General features: G+C 38.5%; 2 protein-coding genes, 1 long non-coding RNA gene and 3 other non-coding genes across 7 annotated transcripts; 2 read left to right on the forward strand and 4 right to left on the reverse strand.

Annotated features, from left to right (window-relative positions):
* Window positions 1–554: 554 nt before the first annotated feature.
* Window positions 555–2,579, reverse strand: LOC147834706 (uncharacterized). The gene is made up of 7 exons (XR_015502409.1): window positions 2,479–2,579; window positions 2,182–2,311; window positions 1,729–1,787; window positions 1,576–1,635; window positions 1,264–1,352; window positions 1,123–1,186; window positions 555–673 (listed from the first exon to the last, which is right to left on the reverse strand). It is a non-coding gene; the product is annotated as an uncharacterized LOC147834706 (long non-coding RNA).
* A 1,059-nt stretch (window positions 2,580–3,638) lies between these two features.
* LOC147834707 (signal recognition particle RNA) lies at window positions 3,639–3,936 on the forward strand. The gene has a single exon (XR_015503158.1).
* Window positions 3,937–6,806: 2,870 nt separating this feature from the next.
* Window positions 6,807–8,876, reverse strand: LOC141376552 (E3 ubiquitin-protein ligase RBBP6-like). Of its 2 annotated transcripts, XM_087273407.1 has the most exons (7): window positions 8,551–8,876; window positions 8,250–8,349; window positions 8,066–8,141; window positions 7,746–7,834; window positions 7,573–7,669; window positions 7,330–7,469; window positions 6,807–7,234 (listed from the first exon to the last, which is right to left on the reverse strand). In XM_087273407.1, exons 1-7 carry the CDS (start codon window positions 8,708–8,710, stop codon window positions 7,060–7,062), a joined length of 837 nt encoding a protein of 278 aa, XP_087129533.1. In that variant the 5' UTR covers window positions 8,711–8,876; the 3' UTR covers window positions 6,807–7,059. The 2 variants fall into 2 exon arrangements, with proteins under 2 accessions (XP_087129533.1, XP_087129534.1); XM_087273408.1 differs by lacking the exon at window positions 7,573–7,669 and having other exon boundaries at window positions 6,964–7,234.
* Window positions 8,877–9,653: 777 nt separating this feature from the next.
* LOC147834708 (signal recognition particle RNA) lies at window positions 9,654–9,951 on the reverse strand. Its single transcript, XR_015503139.1, has one exon.
* A 2,279-nt stretch (window positions 9,952–12,230) lies between these two features.
* On the forward strand, window positions 12,231–12,528 carry LOC147834709 (signal recognition particle RNA). Its single transcript, XR_015503168.1, has one exon.
* A 6,124-nt stretch (window positions 12,529–18,652) lies between these two features.
* Window positions 18,653–21,521, reverse strand: si:dkey-27d5.13. The gene is made up of 6 exons (XM_087273454.1): window positions 20,242–21,521; window positions 19,941–20,040; window positions 19,757–19,832; window positions 19,434–19,522; window positions 19,018–19,157; window positions 18,653–18,922 (listed from the first exon to the last, which is right to left on the reverse strand). Exons 1-5 carry the CDS (start codon window positions 20,399–20,401, stop codon window positions 19,058–19,060), a joined length of 525 nt encoding a protein of 174 aa, XP_087129580.1. The 5' UTR covers window positions 20,402–21,521; the 3' UTR covers window positions 18,653–18,922; window positions 19,018–19,057.
* Window positions 21,522–24,014: the final 2,493 nt, after the last annotated feature.

The following is a 24,014-nucleotide window of genomic DNA, read 5'->3' on the forward strand; positions in this document are numbered from 1 at the left end:
CTGATTCTCTCAGCTCTCGCCGGGTTCAGTGGCGCGTGCCTGTAATCCAACCCAGCAAACATTTGGACGTCCGATTACCGCTGAAAAGACGTCGCTCCGTCACGTGTCGTCCTGGTTGAAAAGTAGTGCCAAAATGAAAATCCAACCGACGTCTTTTACGTCTTCTGGCCGTGAATCGCACGTCTTTTCTACACGGTCCCTGCACGTCGAAATATGTCATGTTCTGGACGTTTTCTGGTTGCTTTTAAAACGTGTTATTTCTTTATAATAAGTGTTTTAATAGCCTAATTATACATATAAAATAATCAAACTTATTATTTAAAGCTGTGAAATGCAATCAGGTCCAATTTCAGTCCAGTTATACCTAAACGTCTTTATAGCATTGTAATCACGTGTAAACCATAAGTAATACATTATTTAAGGATGCAATAGTGTTACGATTAAGCAAATTATTTATTGTGCATATAGTAACAGATGTACATCACTGTTAAACAGACACATCTAATAAGAATAAATAAAACAACAACACAGAAATATGGACAACACAAGTGAAATGTTATTTTAGAGTCTTTATTTCTACTATTCTCCAGCTCTTCCTGGAAGGTGCTTGCTGTGTTCCTCCATTGCTGCATCTTTTTCTGTGTCTGTAGCATCTGGACTCACTTCACAGCATCTGAGGAAGGAGAATATGATTTTGTATCATCTTAAAACTAAAAACTTACAACATATCAAGAATTACTGTCATGTTTCATGAATGAACAGCAATGTGCAGAGCAGTATCTAATGTCAATACATACATATTCCCTACTACTCATCATTTTACAACTGCCCATATCCACACATCCACAGTTTTGTGACAAGCAAAGACTGTCATTCATGGCTTACACTAAAATTATCATTTAATATTTTCAGTCTGCTTGACAGCCTGAGTCTGTACAAACATTTTAAAACATCTGAACATTAAAACAGGCATGTCTATAAGGAGACGTACAATGATGAATGACAGATGAAATCTACAGTTTTAATTATATAAAATGCTGGGTTAATTGTTGGGGTAGTAAAATATATTTTCCTGAAATATTGTGCAGAAATAAACACAAACAATGCAAGATAAATATGTACCCGTTTATCACTCTTTTAATCAGGCTCGGACAGAACATCCACCAACTCCGGACAGTTGCTGAACCTAAATGTGACACCAAAATCACAGTCAGAGCGATCCAGACAGACAGAGACACACATTCTGTCACATTTAAAACTTACACAGATCCAGTTCTTCTTTTTAACTTTGATAAACACTTCACAGGATCTCGCTCTCAGAATCCAGTCTCTTAACAGAACATGTAGACCTGCTGCAGTCCACAATGACAATTACTGTAACAGAGCAGCAGCTAACATCAGGCTCATGATGACGTTAACTTTTCTAGTTGCAATTATTTACTAAAGCGTTTATCAGAATATGCAATAAGATCACAATACTCACCATAGGTATAAAACTAGCTCTAGGTTTGCAAATGTGAACTCATACACATTATACACCTAAATAAACTTTTAAGCATTCAACAAGTTTCTCACCTACTCTGGAGTGTCCTCAGGGAGTGTGATGACAGAGGATCATTTGCACTGGAGACAATTCTACAGACAAACAAAACAACAGTGAGAAAGGTAATAATTCAATTATTTAATGAACAGAAAATAAATAAATGCAAAGCCTTATATGATTCTTACAGTCGGCCTGGAGAAAGAGTCTTGAATTCTCTCTGACAGATGACTGATTGTTATTGACCCTGCAAGACAAATTTGAACCTTAATGCAGTTTAATTAATTTACAGTACAAAAACTATTTTACAGGAGCAGTTAAAAGAAAAGTGGTTAGACTTTACCTGTTAAACCTCCACATGAGCTATAACACCTACATGCATATATTTACCATTTTATGTTAGTGTAAAATATTAAGTAAATAACTTTTTCATATACATGCTCATAAGTTTTGCTCTTATTGTTAATGACAGCCTATTAATGTAGGCTAAAATAAATTAATACTGGTATTGTAGTAAATGCTGGAGACATATCTACAATAGCATGATACTGTATAGCTTTTTGTTAGGTTTTCTAACAAATTCGTGCATTATTATCATTATTAAGATGTTTTATTTCTACACTATTCCACTCCAAACTCACCTAAAATAGTCATTTTCAGCTCTGACTGAACACACAGCAGGTGGATGATGGGCAGAGATGCTGGAAAACATGTTGACCAGCTGTCTTTGAGGACCAGTGTAGGAAGACCCTGATAAACTGCACCAGATTGCTGTGATAACATGACATATTGCTCAAACTCGACTTACTTTTAGCATAACGGCTAATTTTAGCCTACTCAAAGCAACGCCACATCGCTACTGACAATGTGCATCATTTATTTCAGTTTCTTCGAGTAAAACTCAATAATGTTATTAAATGAATACAAACTGTACTTACACGGTGGGAGATTTGTGATAATTGTCCAACTTTTCGCCGCGTCCTCATGTTCTCGTGGTGCTGAACAAAACCGGAAGAAAATGAGATTTGAAAACAGCGCCCTAGTATCTCGCGGCCGCGAGATTATGTTAGTCATATCGCGAGATTTGTTAGCGTTAGGTGCAAAAAATAAATAAAATTGCATTATGGTTTTAGAAACAGTGACGTTACTATCCTTTCACCGCACAGGACACTTTATGAATGTAATTGGTCAGTTGACAAGATGTAAATAAAAGTGATTTCTGTATTTCATAAAGATAAATCTGTTTTTAATGAGTTTAGATGCCTGAAATCTGTCCACGAACCCACTTGAGACACACATATATTAAGTGTATACCCAGATGTAAGTGCAATACTTTTTAATATTTCATAATTTCAGCAAGGGTTTATGATGGACTATAAATGCACGTGTAAAGGACGTCATTTTTGGACTTAATCAGGACATGGTATATATTAAACTACATGTACATTAAATCGTAAATACACGCAACCCCAAATATAAATAGACATGTTTAAATGTATACAAGCATATATTAATGCATTTTAGCACATGTTGTGCATTTGTGCCGTGCGTTCGCGACGAATTTTGGCTGTGGAAAGCACGTCGCTTTCAGACCATCAGTACACAGTTGATGCCGTCGCGGAGCGACATCTTTTGGCCGGGGAGAGCACATCGTCGTCCGACCAATGTTTGCTGGGAAGCTACTGGGAGGCTGAGGCTGCGGATCGCTTGAGCTCAGGGCTTCTGAAGGTGGCGAGGCAGTGGCGCAGTTTCTGTGTGGAGTTTGCATTTTCCCCCTGCCTTCACGTGGGTTTCCTCCGGGTGCTCCGGTTTCCCCCACAGTCCAAAGACATGCGGTACAGGTGAATTGGGTAGACTAAATTGTCCGTAGTGTATGAGTGTGTGTGTGTGTGTGGATGTTTCCCAAAGATGTGTTGCGGCTGGAAGGGCATCCGCTGCGTAAAAACTTGCTGGATAATAGTGAACTATAATGCTATTGTAAGTGAATGATTAGCACAGTTTATTAAAGCATTAGTTCACTTCTATAAAAGTGAGTTTTCCTCCACTAGAGGTCGCTGTGATGATCAGATTCTCCACAGCTCTGATTCTCTCAGCTCTCGCCGGGTTCAGTGGCGCGCGCCTGTAATCCAAGCTACTGGGAGGCTGAGGCTGCGGATCGCTTGAGCTCAGGGTTTCTGGACTGCAGTGGACTATGTCGATCGGGTATCCGCACTAAGTTCGGTATCGATATGGTGCTCCTGGGTGAGCTTGGGACCGCCAGGTCGTTTAAGGAGGAGTGAACCGGCCCAGGTTGGAAACGGAGCAGGTCAAAGCTCCCGTGCCGATCAGTAGTGGGATCGTGCCTGTGAATAGACACTTCAGTTCAACCTGAGCGACACAGAGAGACGCAGACTTTTACCTAAATTTTTTTTTTAAACTTTGATTTGTCTTTCTAACTGTAAAACTGAAGAAATAAAGATTTAGAGATGTATGATGACTATATGCATTATTAATAGTAAGTAATAATTAAAAGTTTACTAGCAGACTTCAGAAAGTTTATTTGTAAACAAAAATACAAAAATCATCTCAATTTCATGTCTATATTTTAAAAATATGCCTTAGACAGAAATATATTGAATTTAATTGAAAATATATCAAATTAAAAAATAAATATAGAGAATAATTTTACTTTAAACATAAATGGCACATTATAATTTTTGGCCCCATCAGAAACAAAAGTAACACACGGGTAGGTCACAACCAGATTTACTGGCTTCATCATGTTTGTTTTAATTATATCTGACTATGACATTGTTAATTTTTTTTTAATACCACCTGATATTGACGGTTAAAAAGCTTCCAGTACAAAATGGCATTTTTATTGATAAATTAGTTATAGAGTATTATGCCAAATGCAGTTTTAATCTAGAAAGTTTTGTTTAATAAAATAGAGGAGGGGGATATATTTAAGAAATTAATAACACTTAAAAATAGTAAAGCAACAGGGTTAGATAATATTCCAGTGCAGTTCCCTCAAAGACTCCCTAAATGCGTCACTCCGATGGTTACACATATTATCAATTTTTCTATTTGTCAAGGTAAAGTTGAAAAAAGCAAGAGTTATTCCTCTTTTTAAGAAAGGTAGTAGGTTTGAGGTTAATAATTCTAGGCTGGTATCAATTTTGAGTGCTTTGTCAAAAGGGAGGGAAAAAGTTATTTATTAGCAGATTGAAAAATATTGTTTAAAATGTGACGTATTGCAGAGTTTCAATCGGGTTTTAGAAAAATCATTCCACTGATTCAACAGTTTCTTTTATTTAACAAATTATATAAAGAGCGATATGGATAAAGGAAGTTAAGTGGGATGGTTTTCTTAGACCTGCAAAAAGCTTTCAATACAGTCGATCACAGGATATTGATTTTAAAAGTAAAGGCAATGGGTTTTGGTGTTTTGGCCTGTAAATGCATGAAGTCTTACCTTGAAAACAGATGTCAAATAGTAGATTTAAATGGTGTGTTTTCAGATTATTCGACCGTTTCTTATGGGGTTTCACAAGGCAGTGTTTTAGGTCCTTTGCTTTTTTAATATACATCAATGATTTGAAAATGGCCCGTTCAAAAAAGCTTTTGTTATTTGTGGATGATGCAGCAATAATTGTGTCTCATGAGAGGAAGGAATTTATTGAAAATGAAAAAAGTAAACAAACTGAGGAAGTCTCTTAATGGTTTAACCTTAATAAATTGTCCTTACACTTGTGTAAACCAGAATTTATTTTATATGGTTCAGCTGCGAAACTGAGAAAATGTGTCAGATCAGAGGTAAAAGTAGAGCATCAAATTAATGAACCCAAACATGAAGGGAAATATTTAGGTTCCATTTCAGACAGTAATTTGACAGGTGAGAAGATGGCTGTTATAGTCCATTCAAAAGTTCTAAAATTAAGTTTTTAGCAAGACAGACAGAGCTCTTAGATTTTCAAACTTTACAAATATTGGCTAGTGCATTAGTGCAGTCATACTTTGACTATGCTGCAGTCTTTTGGTACAGCAGTAGTTCCACAAAAATGAAAAATAAATTGCAGACGGCCCAAAATAAGTTGCAGAATTGTTATCAAAGTACTTCTACTGACACATTTAAATAATGAATATTATAGTCAAACTAATTTATTAAAAGTTGGAAAAAGGGTCACTTTTCTGAAATTGGTGATGGTGTTTAAGATTTTAAAATATTTAATTATTAAGTTTTAGTTAGTGAGGTACACTGTCATTCTACAAGAGCGAGTAGCAGGGGTATTTGTCCTTGTAGATTTAATAGTGAAACAGGTAGAAAGTCTTTTCTGTGTACTGTTGCTTGGAATATACTGCCGAGGAGTTTTAAAGAGATTCAATTTGAGAGTTTTTAGAGAGGAAATTAAAAAATGGCTGTTTTTCGGTTGAAGTTGAGGATTTTTGTTGTGCTGAGTTTCTGAGCTGATGATGTTTGCACTTTATGATTTGCTCGTTCATTTTTTAAGAATATCGATGACCACGATGGAAATCAGCCTGTGGCTTTATTGTGTATTTTATCCTCGACAGTTTTTAAGATATGAATGTCAAACTGGACTTGTTTGTGTATTTTTGTTAAAATTGTCAAATAAAATCAATCAATCAATTTATTCATTCATTTTCATTTAGCTTAGTCCCTTTATTAATCTGGGGTCGCCACAGCGGAATGAACTGCCAACTTATCCAGCATATTTTTTACACAGCGGATACCCTTCCAGCTGCAACCCAGTACTGGGAAATATCCATACACCCTCATTTACACACACACACACACACACACACACACACACACACACACACACACACACACTATGGCTAATTTAGTTTATTCATTCACCTACAGCATAGCACATGGGCTTGGAGCACCCAGAGGATGAACACGGAGAGAACAAACAAACTCCACACAGAAATGCCATCTGACCCAGTCGGGACTCCCACCAGCAGCCTTCCTACAGTGAGGCCATGTGTATATATATATATATAAAGATACATTATTTTTTCCCTTAATAGCTACATTTTAAAGAAATCTATTTGCTTAAGTCAGCTGAACAGTAAACAACAACAGCAATAGAAACCACCAAAGGACACCATATGAACACAGCCAAAATGACTTATTAGAGCATGCACATCTTTGTCATTCCAATGGATTTTTAAAAATATGTACATGCCGCCTTTTCTCTTTCCCCTTAATGAGGAAAACTATTGAATTCTATAAAAGCTGTTCAGCGTTTTATTTTTTTCAGATTAACATTCAATAAACTTAAACTAAAAGTTTTAGATTGTGAGCAGGACAGCACACTGGTTCTCCCGCAGCATGTTTGTTCATCATTTCTATCTTAATGTGTTGATCATTTTCTTTTGTGTTTCTGTATTGTGTGAAGGTCAACCAGTCCACAGTTTATGCTGCTATAATCTTTATTCAGTTTTATTCATAAACTATGTACAATATATACACTGTGCTCACGTCGACTCCAGGTCTCTTGGGTGAAGGTCTCTCAGTGACGTGGTCTCTTCTGGTCGCCGTGCGTCTCTGGTGGAGATGGGGAGCGGGAACGTTTCCCTCTGGCGTCCTGGACTGAAGATGCTGCACCAGCTGAGGAAGAGGAGGATAGTGGCTTGGTCTGGCAGGAGAAGGACGGCCTCTTTTTCTTCTCAGCAGCATAGGCCTCACTGAACAGATCGAGCGCAAACACACACAAGCAGACATAATGTGAGATTTTCACAAACAATAGAACATGCTGCAATGCCAAGTACAGTTTACTCACGCGTCTATGATGGGAATGACGTATTTGCGGCTGCCGTCCATCATGACTCCCTTTCGGTTTGGGTCGTCCACCTCCAACAGGAAGCTGCGGGGAATCCCTGTGCTCCTCCGGATGCGCTTAAGCGGAGCAGAGCTGCTGCCCTGTGAATTCATGAGTGACAGTCAAACTACAGAGCAAACAATCTGACTGATGGAGACAAGAGCTCAAGTTCACAGCAACCATAAGCTTAGAAAACCCAGTTACCCCTTTAGAGGGGCAGTGCCTAATGTGGTGTCCTGGGATCCCACAGTGAAAGCAGACATAGTTGGGTGGAAGAAGCCCAAGCAGTGTCATGGCCTCACTGATGAACATCAGAACCATGAGAATCAGCTCTAACATTTCTCACAAACCAAACCTGTCAGTGTCTGAACGCTCACCTGCTGGAGTAGTAGCACAGACTGGACTGGTACATCACCGCTTTTAGCTTGTCCTCCTCTGATGCCTTTGCCTCAGCCAGATTCTCAGTCTGTTTCACAGGCATTTGCACATTAGAATTTTATTTCACTGATTTGCTCTAAATAAACACCCTCAAATCTCCCTAAGAAGCTGTGTGTGTTTGTGTGTTTGTGTGTATTGTTGTTTGCTAAACACTGTGTATTGATATTCTGCACAACATGTCATTATGACGCCTCAAATGCAAACACTGCAGTTCAATACAGAGCAGCACAGTGGGGTGAATTAATCATTTGTTCAATACCTTCAACAGCTGCTCCAGTGAGAGGAGTGAAGAATCACCTGTTTGAGAAGATTTAGCTGATGGTCCAGCTTGATGTCTGCAAAACAAAACAAAGGAGCTTGTGTGACCAAAACACCACAGACAGACTCAAACTCTTGATATAACATCTATCAGAGGACGATTGCGCTCATTTCACATGACTTACCCAACAAATCTTCTGTTGGAGGACTTCAGTCCAGCCGCAGGGACCCGTCTGATGATGACCGATGTGTTTTTAGGGATGAGAGCATCATCATCTGTGTATTCTGACAGCAAAATAAAGTTTGAATATAGTAATAATCATTTACCATGGTATACTTTGAGTGCCATTAGCATTTTAAAACACTCAAAACATCACTATATGTCACCATCAGAGTCATGATAACACATGTCAGCTTCTACAAGTCTGTCTGATAACACATCTAATGTTAGTGTAGTATAGTTTAAGTGGCTTTTCCTCATCTCACCTTCATCAGTTTGGGCTTTGCTGATCTTCAGCTGGCAGAACTTCAGCCTCTCGCGCCTCATGATCTGCCGCTTCAGCTCTCCCACAGTGATGTTGAGGCCCTCAAACTGGAGCGAGTCGTAGGTGAGTCGACTCTGAAACCTGTAATGAACACAAGACATACTGAATACAAACCACAGTGTGATAACAAGGGTCAAACCTGAATGATGGGAGAAGCAGACGATCAATCGATGTATCCAACAATCAATAATATCAATAATCTGGGAATCAGTTGCCACGAAGGACGCCGAGATCAGATGCCAATGACAGAGCGGAGTTCAAAACAACACAAAAAGAACCGTTGCCATGGATGCTGACGATCACGTGACGAGGCGCTGAAAAACTTCCGCGTTATTTTCTCATAAATAATAGTGAAATCATTACTATGATAATAATAAAATAAACAGCAGAACAGTTGGACATCTCTGAATAAAACACAGCTGCGTTTCCTTACACGAATGATTCTGGCCTTTGTAAAGAGTCGGGCGAGTCAATGAATCAGGGATTCGTGGCTGAATGAATCACTCAAAGCTTCACTCGATTAAAGCGGTCTCTTGCTGCCACCTATTGGCGATTTGTTTTTTCGTTTTTAAAGTAATTTAACACTTTTTTTAAAGCCACCTTCAAATTTATTTTCTACAAAAGTTTATTTCCGTGTGTTAAAAATGATTTAAAACTCTCTAATCTCATCATTTCCTGATGCGTTTCAAACGCAATAAAGCCTAGTTCAAAGCTTTATTATACAGCAATGTGTGTGTGTGTGTGTGTGTGTGTGTGTGTGTGTGTGTGTGTGTGTGTGTGTGTGTGTGTGTGTGTGTGTGTGTGTGATTGTGGCAGTGGATTACAGTGAATGTAGAAGTGATCAGAAGTGTGTGATATTTATTGTTTCTGATAATCAAAAGAACATTTTAGGAGTCCAAAAGATTTACTGCCTGATGAAGCCTGTTATAATGCAGTTATGATGACCCTATAAATCTAGAATGGTCAGAACAATAAAAAATTAGGGAAAGAGATTAATTAGTATTTCTCCTCTTTTATTTTGTATGTGTAAGTGCTCCTGGAAGAAAAAGTCTGCGTCTCTCTGTGTCGCTCAGGCTGCACTGCAGTGTCTATTCTCAGGTGTGATCCCACTACTGATCAGCACGGGGGATTTGACCTGCTCCGTCGCCGACCTGGGCCGGTTCACCCCTCATTACACGACCTGGTGGTCCCAAGCTCCCCCAGGAGCACCATATCGATACCGAACTTAGTGTGGACACCCGATCAACATAGTCCACTGCAGCCCAGAAGCCCTGAGCTCAAGCGATCCGCAGCCTCAGCCTCCCAGTAGCTTGGATTACAGGCGCGCGCCACTGAATCCGGCAAGAGCTGAGAGAATCAGAGCTGTGGAGAATCTGATCATCACAGCGACCTCTAGTGGAGGAAACGATGAATGATGAAGTAAAGTTGACTTTTTATTGGTCTTATGGCACTGTTTGGATAAAAATAAACAGCAGTACGGTCCCAAATAAAATATAGTTATTTAAACTAAATACTATAGTATTTTAGAACCACATAGTAAAGTTTATTGTACTGAATAGTTAATCACAATGTTGTGCTATTTAAAGGCAACTGTGGTGCAGAGTCGGGTTGGAAGAAACTTCAAGCATTTCTGTTTTCGTGAGGTTAAGCTGAAGATGATGATCTTTCATCCAGTGTGAAATGTCCGACAGGCAGGCTGAGATGCGAGCTGGAACCGAGGGATCATCAGGGTGAAAAAAGAGGTAGTTGGGTATCATCAGCATAGCAGTAGTAGGAGAATCCATGTTTCTGAATGACTGGTCCTAGAGATGTCGTGTAGATGGAGAAGAGAAGTGGCCCAAGAACAGAGCCTTGAGGTACCCCAGTGTTTAGATGCTGTAGGTTGGACACCTTTCCCCTCCAAGACACGCTGAATGACCTGTCAGAGAGGTAAGATCTGAACCATTGAATAACAGTGCCTGCAACGCCCAGTGACTCATATATATTATATATATAATGATTAATACATATAGAAACAATATTTTCATAACTAAATTATTTATGATTTGCCATTTAACAGCAAAACATCTCGTCAAATAGGCCACAGTTCATCAGGAAATGAAAAGCTTTTAAATGACAACAGAAAAGCAGTTCAGCGACTAACATTCACTCATTCAGTGAGTATCTCATTTATTCATTCATTCATTCACTAATTGAATCAACACTTTTTCAGTCACTAAATATGGTGTCAGATGCAGATGTGGCCTCTAGTGTAATCCACAGTTCATATATTGCACAATGACGCTAAAGGCCACCATATTATAAAATACTGCAGGTTGTTGGTTGCAGATTAATAATCACAAACATAATTTTTTAATCATAAAACAGCTAAAACATATTTAGTGTCAGAGAGGACAAAGTGGTTTTAGTTTACCTTTTATCTTTAATATTAAACAGCTTTTTAGTCTTTAGACCAGAATAAATAACTTGTGGTACTTGTATAAACAATGTTCAGCTCAGGATCAGTAATTCAGCATGATGTGCTGCTAAAGCTGAAACAGTCTATCAATTTATGCCACAGATTGTGTGAGATTCTGTCGAGTCTTATAGATGTTAAAAACACTGATGGAGGTCAAAACCGCATCTGACACCACAGTTAGTAGATGAGTAAGAGTAAACTGAATAATAAATATGTAACTCAGTTAATGATAGTTATTCACTGCATGAATGAATGTTAGATGAGGAACTGGTATTTAAGTGGAAAATTAAAACATTAAAGCTTTACTTTTACAGAGGTTCACTGTTTGCACAATCTTAAATAGATAGTTCACCGCATAAATATGATTGTGACGATTATGAATTAACATTTTTAGGTCAATTATCCCTTAGCTCACATAAATTATCCCAGAGCATTATTTCAGCATCAATGATCATTCACAATAGTCACATCACAAGAAATACAAGGTTGAGTCTGGATTATAATTTAGCATTTGCGTGTGTTTCTGAGGCCTGCGACTGTAAAAGCTTCAGGTCTAATAAATTGCATCATTTGTAATTTTAATTGCAAATAATTTTATTTAATTAAAAAAATGAAGACAATAGCAGTATTATTGTACATTTGATTATTACATTACTGTACCTGAATACTGTTAGACTCGTTAAAAAACAACAAAGCTCGGTTTCTTTTTATTTCAACATTTTTAATGTATTTTTCTCTGCTCGTAGATTGTTTGTAATGTTTTATGCAGATGCACACCTAATATAAACAAATCACCCATTCTGTAATATGTTTTTTACAGCTATATGTATTATGATACAATAAACCACTTTTAATTTAAAAAAAAAAAAACTAAAGTATACTACAGTATTTATTACAATTTATCAGTTGATACAGAAAACAGAATGTTGTGGCACTCATAAAATGAGTTGTAAAGGCTAATAAATATGGTATAATAATCTTTAGTTCAAAAATACTATGTTGATACTAATTACTGTAATTTTTTTATTTGTGATCATACTGCTGTTTATTATTATCTAATGTCATAAGGCTATGAAGTCAGTTATTATTCATCATTCAGTTTTCCTCCACTAGAGGTCGCTGTGATGATCAGATTCTCCACAGCTCTGATTCTCTCAACTCTTGCCGGGTTCAGTGGCGCGCGCCTGTAATCCAAGCTACTGGGAAGCTGAGACTGAGGATCGCTTGAGCTCAGGGCTTCTGGGCTGCAGTGGACTATGTTGATCGGGTGTCCGCGTTAAGTTCGGTATCAATATGGTTCTCCTGAGGGAGCTCGGGACTACCAGGTTGTTTAAGGAGGGGTGAACCGGCCCAGGTCGGCGACGGAGCAGGTCAAATCCCCCGTGCTGATCAGTAGTGGGATCACACCTGAGAATAGACACTGCAGTGCAGCCTGAGCGACACAGAGAGACGCAGACTTTTACACTAGTTGTTTTTACTCTGATATATCTTTCTAACAGTAAAAAGAAGTAATAAAGGTTTTGAGATGAGTGACATGGCTGTGTGTTAATAATTAGAAATAACTAAAAGTTAATTTTTTTCGAGTGATGGGTTGCAGCTGGAAGGGCATCTGCTAAAAACGTGCTGGATAAGTTGGGGGTTCATTCCGCTGTGGTAAACCAACGGGACTAAGCTGAAAAGAAAATAAATGAATGAATAAAAGTTTATTTGTAGACTAGACATTTTATTTGTAAACAGAAATGAGTATATTTTGAAAAGACGATGTTTTAGACAGAAATATGTTTTGCTGTGGTTACTAACTCATAAGTGTGGTCTATCAATATCGGGTGGTATTTTAAAAAATTATAGAAGAATTTCACTTTAGTTCTCTCCGTGTTGGTGTGGGTTTTCACTGGTTGGTCTGGTTTACCCCACAAGTCCAAAGACATGCGGTATAGGTGAATTGGGTAAGCTAAATTGTCTGTAGTGTATGGGTGTTTTCCAGTAATGGGTTGCAACATGGGAGGGCATCCTCTGCGTAAAACATATGCTGGAAAAACTGGCGGTTCATTCCGCTGTGGTGACCCCCGATTAATAAAGCGACTAAGCCGAAATGAAAATGAATGATTGAATGAATTTCACTTTAAACATAATTTACACATTGTTACTTTGAACCCATCATCTGATATTTGGCAGCTCCATCAAGGGTTCTGCATTGTGTTTTCTTTTTATTGTGGGAATAACCAGACAGGTATCAGCAGTTGTGACGGCTCTTTAATCACTCCTGATGTAAACAAAAGCACAGATTTTACAGTGTGTCTTCGCCCTCATCACTTTTACATGCTTCAATCAGACAAATATAAATCAAAACCTCAATTAAAGTGAAAACACAAAAATAACGAACTATGTGAAATATGTGAAAAAGAAAGTTATACATAATATTGAAATATAAAAACTGGCTTCAAAAGTCAAGTAAATATGATTTAAGATTAATTAGAGCTGCAGACACCCACCTCTCCCATGTGCAGTCAGTACAGAAAAGGAGGAGGCGGGTGCAGAACAGGAAATTAAAAAACTTAAGCTTTCTTAGAAATTTAAAGGAGCAGGTATACTTAATAAACACTTCAGGTAAAACACACATTTTGTGTAATTCTATAAATAAAGTGAACTATTATTTCTATACCTGTTACACAGGCCCGGATTGGCTAATCGGGAGCACCGGGAAAGTTTTTTGGCCGCGAGGGCCGGTGTCCCTAGCTGCTTGCACTCTCAGCAGTCGCACTTTTTTCATTTATTTATTTCATCATAGCCTCACTCTTTTTATTTATTTTCTCGCAGGCAGCAAAACGCAGCCGGCAGGTTAATGATGATCATTTAGCATTCGACCTTAAACAGCGGCACCTTAGTGAAAAAAAGAATTTGAATAATTAATATTAATGAATATTACACCTGCTCAATGAAAATCAGATGATTCACTACATTATTAAATCTGACATAACTTGATCAGAAATATAAAAAAGGGGTGAAAAGATTAAGCCTTCAATAGAAAGTAATACTGTGGTTAAAAGAGTCTTGCAGATACCAGCGCAATACTTATTTATTCTTCCAAACTCACCAACATAACAGCTACATTGTGGTCCAGTGGTCAGCATGTTGTGTTGTGATGCTGCTGCTCTAACCTCTCCTGAGTAAAGTGTTATTTTTATTATTATTATTTCATTTTTAGTGTTAGGAGGACAATATAATACTGTTTGGGTTACTTATGTGGGTGTACATATTTTATTTAGATTTTTTTGTGTGACCACCGTTACAAAAGACTGCATATCTATAAATAATTTTGCACAGAATATATTGTCAGATATTGCAGGAAGGGACAATGTGATGTTTAAAGTATAGCTTTGGAGATTTAGCTACCCTTTAATCTTCTCATATTTATGAAAAACATTTGAAGTTCTAATGCAGCTGTTTCCTTGAAAAAGACGTGATAGTGTCTTTAGAAACTGAATTGCAAAGGACCTTATTTTAATATAGTCAGTCGTGAACAGAGGTGGGCCGGTCTAAGGCTTAAAACTCCAGGGCTGAAAAGAAATCCCACTCCTGCCCTGCTGTTACAGTAACGGGCTGAATATGCTGTCATAGCCTGGAAAGCCAATGTTATCTGGCCTTTGTTACTTTTGTCCAGCGTTACTTTCGTCCCCGCTCTCCCCTACTATAAGGCACACAGAATCATTTATCATGTACAGACATGAACAGTCATATAGGGGTTTCACTGTCACATTTCTGTCAAAAACAGTGAAAAGTTCAGGCTGATTTATACTTCTGCAACAAGTTATCACCGTGACCTATATGGCACATGCCTTGCGTGAAGCCATGCACTTAAACTTCTGTGTTCTGTTAGTGTTGCTCTGCAATAACACTTCCAAAATGCTAGCTGACAGCAGGTTTTCAATGTTCCTTTGTGTTGAGTTTCTTCTTGTTAATGCAAAATACTGTAGCTCAAACTCACTCATTCATAGTCGGGAACCAGGGAATGTGCAACAACTTTAATCATAAGGCAAACACAAAACAAAAGTTTCCATATGGAGCTCCTTCACTGGATTCAACACCTGTAAATACTCTCCTGTAGCTCTCAGCCCTGACCACACATCTCAGCTCTACCAAGCTGACCATTCAAAGAGTTTGCGATACGCATTGTCGTGATATATAGTTTTATTTTTTGAGAGGTCAGCGTCAGTGTCCATACTCCATACACGTAAACTTGATGCAGAAGTATAAATCAGCTTTAAAACGCATATGTGTGTGTGTCTGTGTGCGCACAGGAACTTTGTAATGACATTGTGTGTGACTCATCATTGCAGAAAGGCTTGAATTAACTCCACATTATGAAGTAATTCAAATACATTATGAAAAGTGCTTGACTACCGTTCTTTTACAGTATTTTTCAATCATTTTGCCACAAATTGCAGAACCCTGATGTCAATTTTCAAAACTCTGGACACAAAACTCTGAACAGTCACTACTTTTAACACAAACTCTCCAGTGTTCAAAACTCTGCATGCTGCATTCATTTCCTTAAGGAAGTCTTGCATTTGCAGGATCATTGGTTCACATAATCCTATTATCATACAAATACTACAGGAACACTACTTTAGATCACCAGCACATTAAACGCACATCGTTTCAATAAACAATCATTAACAATCATTAAATATTGTTGTTTAAAATATATGATACAGGTTTCATGATGGTTTATATATAAGTGTAGAGGGAACGGTGCAGACAGTGGATATACTGATCTAGTTTTATTCATTCCATCATAATGTAGGTTTACTGTAATGTTTTCCTTACTGCACATCCCCATATAGAAAGCTGATATATGGCAACATGTGCAGATTACATTATTATAACATGTCATAATAGTCAATAATTTGTCAAAATAGTGCAAAAATCGTCGAGGCAGTGGTACAGTAGGTAGTGCTGTCGCCTCACAGCAAGAAGGTTGCTGGGTCGCTGGTTCGAACCTCAGCTCAGTTGGCGTTTCTGTGTGGAGTTTGCATGTCCTCCCTGCCTTTGCGTGGGTTTCCTCCCAGTTTCCCCCACAGTCCAAAGACATGTGGTACAGGTGAATTGGCTAGGCTAAATTGTCTGTAGTGTATGAGTGTGTGTGTGGATGTTTCCCAGAGATGTGTTGTGGCTGGAAGTGCATCCGCTGCGTAAAAACTTGCTGGATAAGTTGGCGGTTCATTCTGCTGTGGCGACCCCGGATTAATAAAGGGACCAAGCCGACAAGTAAATGAATGAATGAGTGCAAAAATCACTGTTTACATTTTTTTCAGCCATATCATACACACACACACACACACACACACACACACACACACACACACACACACACACACACACACACACACAATGAATACACATTTAAATACATATGTTTGTGTGTTTTTGTTTCTCTGCTGAAGCACCGCAGTAAAAATTATCTTAGGGTCTCATTTTGACCAGCACCAACTCTGGTTAGTGGGTTCCCACTTAGGAAGAGGTCAAATTTCATTTTTACTGTTGATCATCAGTTGGCACCATTAAATCCTTTACATTGCCCCGTGCAAAAGCGTGTCTGACTTTTATATGGAGTTCTGTGGAGTAAAACTGCAATTTATAGAGTACATGCATAAGTACACTTACTATGTTTACTATGTTCTGACAGCTGAGGTGCCTATTTTGTATTTTCTCCTACACATCAATACACTGTATGTGTGTAAAAGTCTCTCTTACAACCTCACACACTCAATAAACACCATATAAAAGCAAGAAATCAAGCTTTTTTGAACTGTAACTGATGATCACCAGTAAAAATCACAAATCTTACCACTTCCCAACAGGAAAAACCACCAACAATCAAGAATGCATGATTATACGCTGTCATGACGTTGCATTTAAAGATAATGGAAATCACTTGGGCAAAAACAGCCATGAACACAATGAAAGGGTGGTAAATTTGCTCAGAGTGTATTGTTGAGTTTTAAAAAAATTCTAAAAGTATTTTCCCAAAATATGTGTCAACAAGACTTGTCACCAAAAATCATCCCATTTGCTGAACCACAGAGAAAGTTGTTGGTAAATTAAGCCTCAAAATCAGCCCAGAGTGGACCAAAACTTCACCAACGGCACAGAAGGGTTAAACACCCCCAAATCCTTGATGGGATGGTTCTAAAAGGCAGTGCTCACTTCTGGACAGAGGGGCAAGTGTACCAAGTGTAAGTGGAGAGGTAAAGGCTGATTTATACTTCTGCGTCAAACGCTGGCGTATGCTACGGCGTTGGCGCATAGCCCTTCGCCGTGGCCGTCGCTGACGTGCACCTCTCAAAAATTGTAACTACATGTCGCAATGACGCGTAGCGCAAGCTCTGTGATTGGTCGGCTTGGTAGCGCTGACGAGTCTGGGCGGGGCCGAGAGCCGCGCGAATGGCGCGAGCGATTGTTTACAAGTGTGGAGTCCCGTGAAGGAGCTCCGGATGGAAAGTTTTGTTTTGTGTTTACCTCATAGTTAAAGTTGTTGCACATCTGCCGGTTCCTGCCTCAAAATGAGCGAGTTTGAGCCACTTGTACATCCCGGAAGTGTTCAGGAAAAGCAAAAAAGCAGTGAAGAAACTCGACACAAAGGAACATTTACACCTCACTGCCAACTAGCGTTTCGGAAGTGTTATTGCAGACCAACAGAGACAGCGCGCAGAAGTATAAATGCACAGCCACGCGCGTTGCATGCGCTGTGGGTTACGCCGGTCACTTGACGCAGAAGTATAAATCAGGCTTAAGAGAGGTGTGACGTGGGCTCTCTTGGGATCATTGAAGACCAGATGAGCTGCAACATTTTGTTTGGCCAGGATTGATTAGATGAGCATGTCATCGGTGTAAATCAGAGATGCCCAAACTAGGGCCCGTGGGCCAAAGTGGATCTACGGTAACCTTTGATTTGGCCCTCCATCCCATCTGAGAAGAGAGGGAGAATGATGGGGAGTTTTTGGGAAAAGTCTTTAACAGAGATTGTCATTTCTAATACAACATAACTTTGTTTTTTAACTGTTGAGATAAAAAAAATAAACAAACTGAAATTAAACGTTTCAATGAAATGTTGTGAATGAATCAAATAAAATAATAGTCACTTGAAGGAGAGCAGACATTACAGAAGACATCAGCAAGCGAAGGCAAAGTGTATTTTTAGTGTTATAAATGGGATTGTTCATGTTTTATTGTAAGACTTTCATTCATTATAAAATGTATAATTATTAATACAATTAAAGAATTTTAAATGTTGTAAATTACAGTATTCAGTGAATCATGTAAATTATATAATGAATAATAATAATTTTACAGTTTGGTAAATTTACCTCCAGCCCACCACCCTCAGACGAGTTTAGTTTTTGGCCTTTCATAAGAAAAAGTTTCCCTGAAGCACCTCTGAAATAAACTTTAACTAAAAGCTTTAGATTCTGAGCAGGACAGCACACTGGTTCTCCCGCAGCATGTTTGTTCATCATTTCTATCTTAATGTGTTGATCATTTTCTTTTGTGTTTCTGTATTGTGTGAAGGTCAACCAGTCCACAGTTTATGCTGCTATAATCTTTATTCAGTTTTATTCATAAACTATGTACAATATATACACTGTGCTCACGTCGGCTCCAGGTCTCTTGGGTGAAGGTCTCTCAGTGACGTGGTCTCTTCTGGTCGTTGTGCGTCTCTGGTGGAGATGGGGAGCGGGAACGTTTCCCTCTGGCGTCCTGGACTGAAGATGCTGCACCAGCTGAGGAAGAGGAGGGCAGCGGCTTGGTCTGGCAGAAGGAAGGCCTCTTTTTCTTCTCAGCAGCATAGGCCTCACTGAACAGATCAAGTGCAAACACACACAAGCAAACATAATGTGAGATTTTCACAAACAATAGAACATGCTGCAATGCCAAGTACAGTTTACTCACGCGTCTATGATGGGAATGACGTATTTGCCGCTGCCGTCCATCATGACTCCCTTTCGGTTTGGGTCGTCCACCTCCAACAGGAAGCTGCGGGGAATCCCTGTGCTCCTCCGGATGCGCTTGTGCGGAGCAGAGCTGCTGCCCTGTGAATTCATGAGTGACAGTCAAACGACAGAGCAAACAATCTGACTGATGGAGACAAGAGCTCAAGTTCACAGCAACCATAAGCTTAGAAAACCCAGTTACCCCTTTAGAGGGGCAGTGCCTAATGTGGTGTCCTGGGATCCCACAGTAAAAACAGACATAGTTGGGTGGAAGAAGCCCAAGCAGTGTCATGGCCTCACTGATGAACATCAGAACCATGAGAATCAGCTCTAACATTTCTCACAAACCAAACCTGTCAGTGTCTGAACGCTCACCTGCTGGAGTAGTAGCACAGACTGGACTGGTACATCACCGCTTTTAGCTTGTCCTCCTCTGATGCCTTTGCCTCAGCCAGATTCTCAGTCTGTTTCACAGGCATTTGCACATTAGAATTTTATTTTACTGGTCTGCCTAAGAAGCTGTGTGTGTGTGTGTGTGTGTGTGTGTGTGTGTGTGTGTGTGTGTGTGTGTGTGTGTGTTTTTTTTTTACACAGTGTATTGATATTCTGCACTACATGTCATTATGACGCCTCAAATGCAAACACTGCAGTTCAATACAGAGCAGCACAGTGGGGTGAATTAATCATTTGTTCAATACCTTCAACAGCTGCTCCAGTGAGAGGAGTGAAGAATCACCTGTTTGAGAAGATTTTGCAGATGGTTCAGCTTGATGTCTGCAAAACAAAACAAAGGAGCTTGTGTGACTAAAACACCACAGACAGACTCAAACTCTTGATATAACATCTATCAGAGGAAGATTGCACTCATTTCACATGACTTACCCAACAAATCTTCTGTTGGAGGACTTCAGTCCAGCAGCAGGGACCCGTCTGATGATGACCGATGTGTTTTTAGGGATGAGAGCATCATCATCTGTGTATTCTGACAGCAAAATAAAGTTTGAATATAGTAATAATCATTTACCATGGTATACTTTGAGTGCCATTAGCATTTTAAAACACTCAAATCATCACTATGTGTCATCATCAGAGTCATGATAACACATCACAGCTTCTACAAGTCTGTCTGATAACACATCTAATGTTAGTGTAATATAGTTTAAGTGGCTTTTCCTCATCTCACCTTCATCAGTTTGGGCTTTGCTGATCTTCAGCTGGCAGAACTTCAGCCTCTCGCGCCTCATGATCTGCCGCTTCAGCTCTCCCGCAGTGATGTTGAGGCCCTCAAACTGGAGCGAGTCGTAGGTGAGTCGACTCTGAAACCTGTAATGAACACAAGACATACTGAATACAAACCACAGTGTGATAAAAAGGGTCAAACCTGAATGATGGGAGAAGCAGACGATCAATCGATGTATCCAACAATCAATAATCTGGGAATCAGTAGCCACGAAGGACGCCGAGATCAGATGCCAATGACAGAGCAAGTTCAAAACAACACAAAAAGAACCGTTGCCATGGATGCTGACGATCACGTGACGAGGCGCTAAAAACTTCCGCGTTATTTTCTCATTAATAATAGTGAAATCATTACAATGATAATAATTAAATAAACAGCAGAACAGTTGGCCATCTCTGAATAATAAACAGTGGCGTTTCCTTACACGAATGGTTCAGGACTCTGTATAGAGTCGGGCGAGTCACTGAATCAGTGATTCGCGGCTGAATGAATCACTTAAAGCTTCACTCGATTAAAGAGGTCTCTTGCTGCCACCTATTGGCGATTTGTTTTTCCGTTTTAAAGTAATTTAACACTTTTTAAAAACACCTTTAAATGTATTTTCTACAAATGTTCATCTCTGTATGTTAAAATGATTTAAAACTCTCTAAGCTCATCATTTATTTGTTTGCCCTTGATCTTCATTATGTGTTACAGTTTTTTTTTCCAATTGTTTTGCCACAAATTTCAGAACCCTGATGTCAATTAAAAAATCTCTAGACACAAAACCCTAAACAGTCACTACTTTTAACACTCTCCAGTGTTCTGCATACAGCATTCATTCCCTTAAAGAAGTCTTGCATTTGCAGGATCATTGATTCACATAATCCTTTTATAATACAAATACTACAGGAACACTACTTTAGATCACCAGCAGCACACAAGATGTACATCGCTTCAATAAACAATCATTAACAATCATTAAATATTGTTGTTTAAAATATATGATACAGGTTTCATTATGGTCTATAAGTGTAAAGGGAAACAGTGCAGACAGTGGATATACGGAACTAGTTTTATTCATTCCATCATAATGTAGGTTTACTGTATTTTTTTCTCACTTCACGTCCCCATATAGAAAGCTGATAAATGGCATGATATATGGTCCCATCTGCAAATTACATTATTATAAAATGTCATAATAGTCAATAATTTGTCAAAATAGTGAAAAAATCATTGTTTATATTTTTTTCAACCATATCATATATATATATATATATATATATATATATATATATATATATATATATATATATATATATATATATATATATATATATTTGTAGGGGTAAAATATATAACATAATGGATCATATATATACGTAACATATATGTACATATTTGTAATTCTAATATTTTAACAAATGGCAATATTTTGACATGTATAACATATTTTATATATGTAAAATTCATATGAACTATTATGTCACATATGTAATTTGCATATATTTCTATATATCAGATTTCTATTTTGGGATTTTGTGTTACCATCAGTCTGGTCTTGTGGATTTGGTCACGGGTTCTCCTCTACATTTCAGTGGTGTTTTCATTACTCAGAAAGAACCTTCTGTCAATGTAAATCCAGGCCTGACATTGGTCTGCTGTGACTGGGCTTTCTTACAGTGATGTCAAATATATAAACATTGTCTGTAAAAGTGGTACACAGAACAAAGAAATCATAAATATGGACTAAGGATGAATAAAGATGACATCTATAGATAATGTAGTTCAGTTGGGTCATCTTCTGTGGTAACTGATGTCATTTGATCTATCCTGATTATTTCATCATCTAAACATGTAATATTGTACATCAGTTTCCCCACATCAACAATAATGCAGCAGTTATTCATCATTTTGAGTGCTTGTATCAGTTGATAATAACATCATGTGAAGTAAATGAATACATGGTTATTTCAAATGTAATGTTTGAGTTGCATTTTGAAATGGGATCAATTTGAAGTTTAATTGTGTTATATTGAAAAGGTGATCTTAGTTCAATGAATAAAGTATGTTTGACTTGTGTGTGTTGTATCCAAGCATTTGAAAAAAGAGTTAAAAGTTTTGCAAAAATGTACAATTTTGGCAAAGGTTGTGAATTTTGCGTCTAGACTTTTGAAAATTGACACCAAAGTTCTGAAATTTGTGGCAAAACAATTGTAAAAACCTGTAATAAAAAAAAGAGAAAGGATAAATCTTATAGATGATGAGCACAAATCTGAAAGCATCTGTGGATCTGTCACAATCCACTCATTTATTATCATTACTGTGGGTTTCTTCATCATAAAAATAAGCTCATGTAAGAAATGAAATATTACAAATATTTTTGATGTCTTTGACAATTCAAAACATGAGCTGAAAACAGAGACTGTTGTTCTGTCTTTTCATCTAGCAGCAATAATGACGACTGGAAAACTTTGTTTAGAACGAAAATGAACTGTTTACTGAAGTTTTTGTATACTGAAGCAGGAGCAAAACTCCGAACACACACACTCTCTCACACTGAGTCAGTTGCCAATGGTTACAGGCGCGCTTTCAGTAGCGCTAAGCATCATAGGAAAACTGTTCTTAAAGCAAAACAGCATATATAAATGCCAAGGTAAATAAATTCACTTTATGACAATTAAACGATAAATGGAGCATTAATAAATCACTCTTGCAGCTACATATCAATTTAAGTCATAACATCCTCCACCCCATGAACAACTGTTCATCTACTCAATCTCTAATGCATATAGCAATTGAATTGGTCTTCTCAAAACAGTCTCTGCAGATGTGCGAACAGCACATGCTCGAACTTTACCATCTCGCCCTGGAAACAAAAGTTCAATTTTTCCTAACTTCCAAGATTGCCTTGGCATGTTAGCTTCTCCAATGAGAACAATGTCCCCAATTTTCAGCTCAGTAGGTTTCTGTATGCGGCACGAATGTGCAGATTTCAGGTCTAACAGATAGTCCTTTCTCCAGCGGTTCCACAGGACGGTTATGAGTCGATTCCTGTATCTCCATCTCCATGTCATATCCTCTTTGTTCACAGTGGGGTGATCATAGTCCGCAGGAAATGGTTTTGGTGGCAGTGCAGTTAGTCGCTCGCCAACTAGAAAGTGTGCAGGTGTAAGTGGCTGTGGGTCATCAAGTTCATTATTGACAAAGGTAAGTGGTCTGGAGTTAAGTACAGCTTCTACTTCTGTAAGTAGTGTACACATCTCTTCGAAAGTTAGTGATGCTCTCCCAAGCACCTTTCTCAGACACGTCTTCACAGATCGAACTAACCTCTCCCAAAAGCTGCCCCACCAGGCTGCTCGCTCTACGATGAAACGCCAGGTGATGCCCTTCCCTGAGAAATATTCTAGAACTTGAGGATCTTTAATTGTTTGCCACAGCTCACTAAGATCTTGATTGGCTCTTTTGAATGTTTTGGCATTGTCTGAATAAATTATCTTGCACAGTCCTCTTCTAGATACAAATCGCTTAAGTGCTAGCAGGAAGCTTTCTGTTGATTGGCTTGAAACCAGCTCCAAGTGCACTGCTCTGGTGACGGCACATGTGAACAATGCAATGTAGGCCTTGCATAACACACGATCATTTTTTACATACAGAGGACCTGCAAAATCAATGCCAGTCACTTCAAATGGAGGGGTCTCTACTATCCTATCTCGGGGCAAGGGGACAGTGTCCTG

The sequence above is a fragment of the Danio rerio genome, chromosome 11 (assembly GCF_052040795.2).
Source record: "Danio rerio strain M-AB ecotype USA chromosome 11, GRCz13ab, whole genome shotgun sequence".
Taxonomy (NCBI): domain Eukaryota; kingdom Metazoa; phylum Chordata; class Actinopteri; order Cypriniformes; family Danionidae; genus Danio; species Danio rerio.

What these genes read in the sequence shown, in the direction of transcription:
- si:dkey-27d5.13 (XM_087273454.1), bottom strand. Translation starts at nt 20,401, where the DNA reads ATGTCTTGTGTTCATTACAGGTTTCAGAGTCGACTCACCTACGACTCG. An exon ending in CAAAGCCCAAACTGATGAAG is followed by an intron (nt 20,041 to 20,241) that starts GTGAGATGAGGA and finishes TTTTGCTGTCAG; the next exon opens with AATACACAGATGATGATGCT. An exon ending in CTGTGCTACTACTCCAGCAG is followed by an intron (nt 19,158 to 19,433) that starts GTGAGCGTTCAG and finishes ATGAATTCACAG; the next exon opens with GGCAGCAGCTCTGCTCCGCA.
- LOC141376552 (XM_087273407.1), bottom strand. Translation starts at nt 8,710, where the DNA reads ATGTCTTGTGTTCATTACAGGTTTCAGAGTCGACTCACCTACGACTCG. An exon ending in CAAAGCCCAAACTGATGAAG is followed by an intron (nt 8,350 to 8,550) that starts GTGAGATGAGGA and finishes TTTTGCTGTCAG; the next exon opens with AATACACAGATGATGATGCT. An exon ending in CACTGGAGCAGCTGTTGAAG is followed by an intron (nt 7,835 to 8,065) that starts GTATTGAACAAA and finishes CCTGTGAAACAG; the next exon opens with ACTGAGAATCTGGCTGAGGC.